The sequence below is a fragment of the Bos indicus genome, chromosome 17 (genome assembly GCF_029378745.1).
Source record: "Bos indicus isolate NIAB-ARS_2022 breed Sahiwal x Tharparkar chromosome 17, NIAB-ARS_B.indTharparkar_mat_pri_1.0, whole genome shotgun sequence".
Taxonomy (NCBI): domain Eukaryota; kingdom Metazoa; phylum Chordata; class Mammalia; order Artiodactyla; family Bovidae; genus Bos; species Bos indicus.
In genome coordinates this window covers 63,818,867-63,828,131 of record NC_091776.1, presented here as the reverse complement: position 1 = coordinate 63,828,131, position 9,265 = coordinate 63,818,867, and the positions used below count along the sequence as shown (strand labels likewise).

The 9,265-nt window shown below is 45.0% G+C and overlaps 1 protein-coding gene across 1 annotated transcript in view; it reads left to right on the top strand.

The window, feature by feature from the left end:
- The first annotated feature begins 254 nt into the window (after positions 1 to 254).
- The window catches only part of MYO1H (myosin IH), a 42,456-nt gene continuing 33,445 nt past the window's right edge, over positions 255 to 9,265 (top strand). Inside the window, exons 1-6 of the mRNA XM_070768935.1 lie at positions 255 to 275; positions 1,020 to 1,181; positions 1,955 to 2,070; positions 4,304 to 4,502; positions 6,401 to 6,481; positions 8,748 to 8,927. Of these exons, the coding sequence (XP_070625036.1) occupies positions 255 to 275; positions 1,020 to 1,181; positions 1,955 to 2,070; positions 4,304 to 4,502; positions 6,401 to 6,481; positions 8,748 to 8,927 (759 nt within the window). The remainder of the gene's footprint in view (positions 276 to 1,019; positions 1,182 to 1,954; positions 2,071 to 4,303; positions 4,503 to 6,400; positions 6,482 to 8,747; positions 8,928 to 9,265) is intronic.

The following is a 9,265-nucleotide window of genomic DNA, read 5'->3' as shown; positions in this document are numbered from 1 at the left end:
ACCATGCAGCATGCAGTCTTTTGTGTGTGAGCTCTTTTGCTCGGCACAATGTCTGTGTCACCGTGCACACCTGTCGTTTCTCTGTTGCTGCTGTACCCATTCTATTGTGTAGATGCTCCACTTATGCGCTCTGGTTGATAGGAACTTGGATTGTTTCCAGTTTGGGGCCATCGTGAATAAACTTGATGTAAACCTTCATGTTCCAGTCTTTTTGTGGACCTATGTCTACATTTCTCTTGTGTAAATACTTCGGAATGGAACTGCTGCATCAAAGGGTACGGGCTTGGTTAACTTCATTAGAAACTGCCAGACGTTTCCCCACTGATTCGTCCAGTTGATCTTCCTGCCAGCAACGTGTGAAAGTTCTATCGTTTTACATCCTCGAGAATGTCCGATGTCGTCTTTTTCATTTGAACTCTTCTGGTGGCACCTCATGGTGATTCTAAGGGTACATTTCTCTGATGACTAATGATGTTGAGGACTTTTCTGTGTGCTTATTGACCATCTGTCCGTTTTCATTTGTGAAGTCTTTTGCCCAGTTTCTGTTAGGTCTGAGTTTTTATTTTTTCTTTTAACCAAGCTGAGTATTTTATTCTAGATACAAGTTCGTTGCAGGTATATAACTCATGAATATTTTTTGCCAGCCTGTGGCTGGCTGATTTATTTCTTAACAGCGTCTTCTGATGAGAAGGTTTATGTTTGATGACGTCTAATGGGCATGACAATAGCACGTCATAGGGTCGGAATGAGGATCAATAGAGATAATACTTGTCAAACGGTTAGTGTCATGCTGAAGCAGTGGATGCTGAGTCCCTGGCAGCGCTTCTGGTGCTATAGTCACTGCTTTTCCTATCGTAACTTGGATCCCTAACCAGATCATAAATGCTTAATGAAGAAAGCAGAATGTAATCTCTGCTCTCAGCTATCCCCAGGGTCTGGGATCTTGCTATTTCCATACTAGACATGCGATAAAAATGACATGATAAGTGAGTTGCTGAGGAAGGTTGTGTTTTCCGTAGAAAGAAGAAGTGAGACGCAAGCACATCCGTCTGCACGTGGAGGGCGCGCTGACCGCCCGGGACAAGGTTGGGGTGCAGGATTTTGTGCTGCTGGACGCGTACACCAGTGAATCTGCTTTTCTGGACAACCTCCGCAAGCGTTTCAGCGAGAACCTCATCTATGTAGCGTAACTCATTTCCCAGCTGTTTTTCCTAGTGTGGTGGTTCCCTTCTGGTCCTTGGCCTTAAAAAAAAATTTTTTTTTAATTTATTTAATTTGTTTAGCTGCACTGGATATTAGTTACGGCATGTAGGATCTAGTTCCCCAACCAGGGATCAAACCTGGGCCCCCTGCATGGGGAGGGTGGAGTTGTAGCCACCAGACAGCCAGGGAAGTCCCCCGGTCTGTAGTCTTGATGGCTGTGAACAGTATCACTCTAGGCTAACCATCAGAGGGGGCATGTCCAGGAACCACCGGCAGGTGTACTGTGATCTTTTGTATTAAGACCTTTCCGGCTGCCAGTGCTGGAGACCCAACTAAAGTCAGCCTAAGCCCTGAGAGAGAATCTGTCGACCTATGTACTTCAGGGTCCAGAAGCAGATCTCCAGGGTCTAGGATGATGTCTTGAGGACTCTTTCCCATACTCTGCTTTCTTTTGCATCGGTTTCCTTCTGCAGCAGCCTCTCTGCATGGTGGCAAGGCGGCTGCCAGCAGAACCAGGCCTTTCTTAACACACTAAGTGGGGCAGTCTCGATCACTTGGTTGTTTGTCTGCCCGTGCCAGCTAGGTTCCATAACAGTGGAGACATCCCCCCCAACACACACAAGCTGACTTATTTATTGTGTTGTATCCCCAGTAGTGAAGGGGCACATGGGGATCATAGCACATGATGGTCTTTTGCCAGAGCCATTTGCACCCTGGAATTCCTCACTAGTGCTTTGGTCTGTTCCTCTAGACGTATATTGGGACCCTCCTTGTGTCTGTGAACCCATACCAAGAGCTGGGAATCTATACTCTGAGCCAGATGGAACTTTATCAAGGGGTCAACTTCTTTGAACTGCCACCACATGTGTAAGTAGCACCCATGGAATCAGCAATAGAAGTATTTTTCTCTTTCTGCCTCTCTTTCCTCCCCCCACCTTCACCACATATGTCCATCTATTACCCACCCACCTACCCATCCATCCACCCATCCATCATCCACCCCATTCATCCATCCATCCATCCACTATCCACCCATCCACTTGTCTACTCATCCATCCATCCACCCATACACTCACCCACATACCCACCCACCTATCCATCCATCCATCCACTAGTCTATGCATCCACCCATCCACCTACACATCCACCCATCTACCCATCCATCCATCCATCCAACATCCACCCCATTCATCCATCCATCTACTGATCCTAATCATCCACTTGTCTACTCATCCATCCATTCACCCACCCACCCATCCACCCATCCGTCATCCACTCCATTCATCCATCCATCTGCATATCTACCCAGCCACCCACCTACCCATCCATCCATCCACCCACTCGTCCATCCATTCATATACCCATCCATCTACATTCTTGATGCATGCTCATTAGGTTCTGTACCTCATTTAAATTACTCCCTTCTTCTGAATTAAGTCTTTCAACACAATAGAAAACATCAGCAGATCATTATCAAATCTCATTTTAATTGTGATGAAAAGTAGAATCTTTGTATGACCCCTGTAGCTAGAGTTTCCTTCTCTGGGAAGTGGATTGCTATAGTGCCACCTACTGGTGCTTGAATATCATGGCAGCTGAGAAGAATGCCGGTGACTAGGAACTTACCCGGAGAAGGCAATGGCACACCACTCCAGCACTCTAGCCTGGAAACTCCCATGGATGCAGGAGCCTGGTGGGCCGCAGTCCATGGGGTTGCTAAGAGTCGGACAAGACTCAGTGACTTCACTTTCACTTTTCACTTTCATGCATTGGAGAAGGAAATGGCGATCCACTCCAGTGTTCTTGCCTGGAGAATCCCAGGGACAGGGGAGCCTGGTGGGCTGCCGTCTATGGGGTTGCACAGAGTCGGACACGACTGAAGCGACTTAGTAGCAGCAGCAGCAGCAGGAACTTACCAGGACTGGTGATCCGTTAAGAAAAAAAATATTCTGCCTGGTCTGCATGTGACTCTCGGGCTTTGCTGAATTTCCCTCTTCTCCTCCTTGGTTGACTTTTGGGCTATTATTTAGGGTCTTGCTTCCTTTTTCTTGATGATTCACCTATTCCACTCCCAAGGCATTTATAAATCTTTCTGCCTCACCACCACCAGCGATTACAGAAATACTCAGCTTTCAAACGGCCACATCCTAAAAGTATACCCCGGGAAACCTTCATGCTTCAGTTTCTGATCTTGTAGATAAAGCCTTTATCATAGTATCTGATCTTGTATATAAAGCCTCTATAATAGTGCCCTAAACTTCTGTTTTTAAAACAGAAGTTTTAAATAATTTTTTGTTTCCTATCTCTATATATTTAGTATTTTAGGTTTTGAAGGAAAAAAAATGAGCTCTTTTATCTGTTATATTATTTCCACCTACATTTAATAGAACATCTCTTGGAGATGTAATTTAGTATGTAGATTATTCTAATAAGAAATATTGATTTTTTTAATTGGTAAATTCTGAAAAAATTTTTTATTCCTGCCCCAAGTCTTCACTTTAACTTTTCTACTCTGAGAGTTTGGGGGCTTCCCTGGTGGCTCAGATGGTAAAGAATCCGCCTGCAATGCACGAGACCCAGATTCCATCCCTGGGTCAGGAAGATCCCCCCGGAGAAGGCAATGGCACCCCACTCCAGTGTTCTTGCCTGGAGAATCCCATGGACAGAGGAGCCTGGAGGGCTACAGTCCATGGGGTTGCAAAGAGTCGGACACGATTGAGTGACTAATACACACTAGAGGCTTGCCATCTAGTGAGTAATGGTGAAGATTGCTGGCTCTCTGAGCTAAGTGCCTGGAGCCACAGTCTGGATGTGGCTTCTGAGAGTCCGGGTAGTTTGTCCTTCTGCTCTGATGGGCATCAGAGACAAGGGAAGTAGTGTTATAGTCACTTCCACTCCGTCTTTTAAAGAATTGCCTGGTCTTTATTGCAGCAACGTGGGATCTTTAGTTGCAGCCTGAACCGTTAGTTGCGGCATGTGGGATCTAGTTTCCTGGCCAGGGATCCAACCCGAGCTCCCTGCATTGGGAGCTCAGAGTCTCAGCCACTAGACCGCCAGGGAAGGCCCTACTCCTTCCGTTTCTGTCTCACTCCTTCTCCAGCTATGCCATAGCTGACAACGCTTACCGCATGATGTGCTCTGAACTAAATAACCACTTCATCCTCATTTCTGGAGAGAGCGGGGCAGGGAAAACAGAGGCCTCCAAGAAGATCCTCCAGTATTTTGCAGTGACCTGCCCGATGACTGAGTCACTGCAGATAGCCCGTGACAGACTGCTGTTCTCCAACCCAGTGCTGGAGGTAAGTGATCTTTAAGGACCTAGAAAGGGGAGTTCCAGGGAAGTCAGTAAGTAAGAAGAGCCTCTGCTTGGGTGGATCAGTTAAAATGGGCAGGTCTGGGAGTTAAGAAGAGAACAGATCACAAAGGTAGCACAATCGGTCCCTTATATACGAACAAATTGCATTCTGATAGAGTGTTCATAAGTCCAATTTGTTTATAAGTCCAACAAAGTTAGCCTAGGTACCCAACTAACACAGTCAGCTGTACAGCACTGTGCTGTAATAGGCTTATAATGCTTTTCACACAAATAATACATAAAAAAATAAATAAACATTTTTAGGCTTATAGTACAGTACCTTGAAAAGGACAGTAGTACAGCAGCTGGCATCCAGGGGCTGGCATCAAGTAAACAGGCAGGAAGAGGTACCGACTGGTGGGGGGAGAGGAGGTGGGACATGGTAGAGCTGAAGGATCATCAGCAACAGGAGATGGAGGGCAGGCTGCAGGTGAGACGCGCATTAACTCACGAGACTGGACAGCAAACACGTGTTTGCATCTTTGAAAGCTCACACCTCGAAGGTTCGTACATGGGGGACTTACTATACTATTAGTATATAGTTAATTGTGTTGCTTGGGTACCTAGGCTAACTTCGTTGGGCTTACAAACATGCTTTCAGAACAGAGCTTGTTTGTATGTAGGGGACTTACTGTATCGTGGTGAAAGGTGTGACCCTGAAGTCCAGCAGGCATGGAGACTAAGCCCAGGGTTATCACGTACCAGCAAGCTTCTTCATATCATTCATATCCTGGAGCCAGTTCCCCATCTGGAAAGTGGGCCTACTCATAGTACCTGCCTCTTAGGAGGTTTTGAGGATTAAGCAAGACGAATGCAGGAAAAAAAATGTGATTTGTAGCTCAGTGGGTAAAGAATCTGCCTGCAGTGCAGGAGACCCAGGCTCAATCCCTGGGTTGGGAAGCTCCAATGGAGAAGGAAATGGCAACCACTCCAGTATTGTTGCCTGGAGAATCCCATGGACAGAGGAGCCTGGCAGGCTACAGTCCATGGGGTCGCAAGAGTCGGACACAACTTAGTAACTAAACCACCATGCATAAAGAGCACACAGCAGAATTAGTAAGCACTAAAATAATACTCTATTATTCATTAATATTTTTATTAATTAAAATCATCTTGATTATTATTTTTACTGCTATAATTCTCTGACTTGTTGGATGATTTTGAATATGTTATTTTCTCCTGTGTTTTTGTTGCTTTTTGTGTAAAAGGCATTTATGGTTGAAGGGATTTTCCCAGTAGACCTTTGGGCTGAACAGTTTACATCTATACTATAGGAAGATGTCTGCTGATGGGGGCCAGCAGTGATGCCTTCTAGAACAGCCAGGGCCTAGGGTCCTATCTAGCTCTCCTTGCATGTGTGTTAAGTCACTACAGTTGCTACAGTCGTGTCCAACTCTTTGCGACCCACCAGTCTCCTCTGTCCATGGGATTCTCCAGGCAAGAATACTGGAGTGGGTTGCCATTCCCTCCTCCAAAAGATCTTCCAGACTCAGGGACCGAAACTGCATCTCCTGTGACTCCTGCATTGCAGGCAGATTCTTTACCACTGAGCTACTAGGGAAGCCCCAACTTCTCCTTAGGCCATTTCTAATATATTCCTAGAATGGATTCTAGAGAGAAGATATTTTTCCCTTCTTTTCTCTGTGTCCAACCCCAATATTTGGCATCAAATACTCTGTAAATAGTGATTTCTTCTTAGCAGATAAAGTGGCTTCCATTCCTGGCTCCCCCTTCTCTCCTCCAATGAGCTTGTCATTCAGGGTCAGGAATTCTATGAACAGGAGAGCTTCAGTGTCAGAGAATGACAGATGGGTTCAGTGTCCCCTCCCTTTGTATTCCAAGGCTTTTGGAAATGCCAAAACACTCCGGAATGACAACTCCAGCAGATTTGGAAAATACATGGACATACAATTCGACTTTAAGGTACACTGACGTTCCTATTACTGCTTCCCGGGGACCCCTTAACTTGAGAGCAACAGAAAGTCAACTCAAGGCATCTTAAGAGAGGAAGGGTTTCTTCTTGGCTCAAATAGTTGAAAAATTTAGGGTTTGCAATAGTTTTAGGAAATGCCAATGAAGACCATGATGACAGATCATATGAGTATATGGGCAAAAATGAAGAAGTCTGGTGAGACCAGATGTTGGCAAAGACGTGGATCATGAGTTCCAACACACGGCTGGTGGCAGGGGTGTACGTTGGTCAAACCCATTTGGTAAACAGTGTATCATCTTGGGGTGCTGAAATCACACAATCTAAGGTGGGGCCATTCCACTCCTGGAAATATTCCTACGGATGGGTAAGCATGGCCTCAGCAGCGCTGCTCATGAAAGTAAAGGGACTGGAAAGAACCAACATATCTGGCCAGGATTGGATGCCCATCAACAGGAGAAGGGCCCAACTGTGGGGTGCTCACACGATGAGATGTTTTATGGCAGCGAGAGCATGTGAATGCCAGCTGCATGCAACCTGGACAGGTCATAAGAATGTACTACATGTCAGCGAGATGCCATTTCTTACAAAGCTTGAAAAGATTCCAGAGTAAACAATCTATTGCTTAGGCGTACATGACTTTATGCCATGAGTTGGCAGACTTACATGGATAGGGTCTTGGGCTTTGTGGACCGTACAGCCTCTGTCCCAACTACTCAGCTCCACTGCTGTAGTATGAAAGGAGCCAGAGAAGATACATAACGTATTGTACACAGAGTTTAAATGGGGGCTCACGCAAGTAGGAGGGGTAGGCAGAGCTCTCAGGGACATGTAATTCCAAGTGACACCTTAGGCTAGAGAACAGTAGCTGGCTGGGCGTTTAGTATAGTGAGGAAGACAGACCGACCAAGGATTTCCCAGAGGCTGGAACACGGGTTTCTGGTCATGCATGCACAGACTTGGAAAACATTTTAATAGCATACATATTTTTAAGGTTTTTTTTAGAATCCAACACATACTAAAAAGGACACAGCTCATGGCCACAGCTCAATAAATTTTTCCATTTGAATCTACTTGTGTAACCACCACTCATCTCAAGATATTAACATTTCCAACACCTCGAAATTCCTCCTACCCATCTCTGACAAATATCTCCCCCCCACCCCCGCTTCCCAAAAGTTATCACTGTCTGGCATCTATAATCACAGATTCATTTTGCTGGTTCTTGAGCTTCAGAAAAAATGGAATTATATAGTTGTTCTATTTCATGTTTGGCCTCTCTGAATCAGCGTGTCTTGTAAGATTCGACTGTGTTGCTGCATGGAGTTGTTCGTTTTTTGATTGCTCGACTTTTATCACTGTTTATAAACACATCATTGTAAAACAATGATGTAAACACTCATTTATGCCGGGTGTAGTCCCAGAAGTTGCACTGCTGGATTCTTACCAGCAATGATATCACTGAGTTCCAGTTTCTCCACGCCCTTGCCAACATTTGGTATTGTCAGTCCTTTACATCTTAGGCATTCTGGTGGCATATAGTGGTTTCTCTGGTAGGCTGCCGCCTATGGGGTCGCACAGAGTCAGACACAACTGAAGCGACTTAGCAGCAGCAGCAGCAGCAGCAATTTTAATGAAGTTTTGCTCATTGGTCCCTTAAAGACCTTCTTGTATATTAAAGTCTTTTGCTCATTTTTAATTGGGTAATTTTTTCTCATTGATTGGCAAGTGTTCAATATATGTCATGGAATACAAATCCTTCATTGAATATATTATTTAAGACAATAATTAAGACAATAATAATTAATATTGGCATAAAAATATATTGACATTAAGAGGCTGATGACCCAGAACAGAGGCTAGAAGCAGCCCAGCTCTCCTTACCTATATGTCACCAGACTTATGACCAAAGCACCACTGAGATTCAATATCGATCAAATTGTCTTTCCAATTAAATGGTGGTCAACTGGAAATCCATATGGATAAAGAGAACTTTGGCCTCTGTTTCACTCCATAAACAAAAATTAAATCACGATGTATCATAGTCTTAAACATGGATGGTAAAACAGTTGATTCTAAATGAAAACAGAAAATATCTTCATCACCTTGGGGGTTTAGGAATGGAACCCAGAAAACGTGAATCTTAGAAGATGGATAGATCAGGTTGATTCAGACTCACAATTTCAGTTCATCAGGAGACACCAGTAAGAGAGTGGCCTTGATTGTTGTCTTGGCTGGATTTTTTGTTCTCTTTTGAAGGGCATTCCCGTAGGCGGGCATATCATCAGTTACCTGATAGAAAAGTCTCGAGTTGTCTATCAGAATCAGGGCGAGCGGAATTTCCATATCTTCTACCAGCTGCTAGAGGGTGGAGAAGAGGAGCTCCTTGCTTACCTGGGACTGGAGCGAGACCCCCAGCTGTATAAATACCTCTCACAGGTTAGAAGGACCATAACCTGTCTCTGGTGCCCCTTTGGCGGTGAGGGGTGGGGTGGTGTTAGTTCTGTGGGATGTTCAGTAACTTTCTCAGGGCCACGTTACTGGATCCTGATGCCACAGTGCCTTTGGAAATGGCTCAAGCATTTCACCAATACTATTTTGATTGATTTCACGATCTTCTGTGACTTTGGCAAACTTGGTGCCTGTGCTTTGCAGTATATTCTCACTGTTTCCAAACCTCTAGGTGTTCTTTAAGGTCTGACTTAAACTAGCCCTGTCCTTGAAGGGGAGGGAGTGCACGGTGCTGGTTGTGCGGGAGGGATATTTGGGAGGTTGCA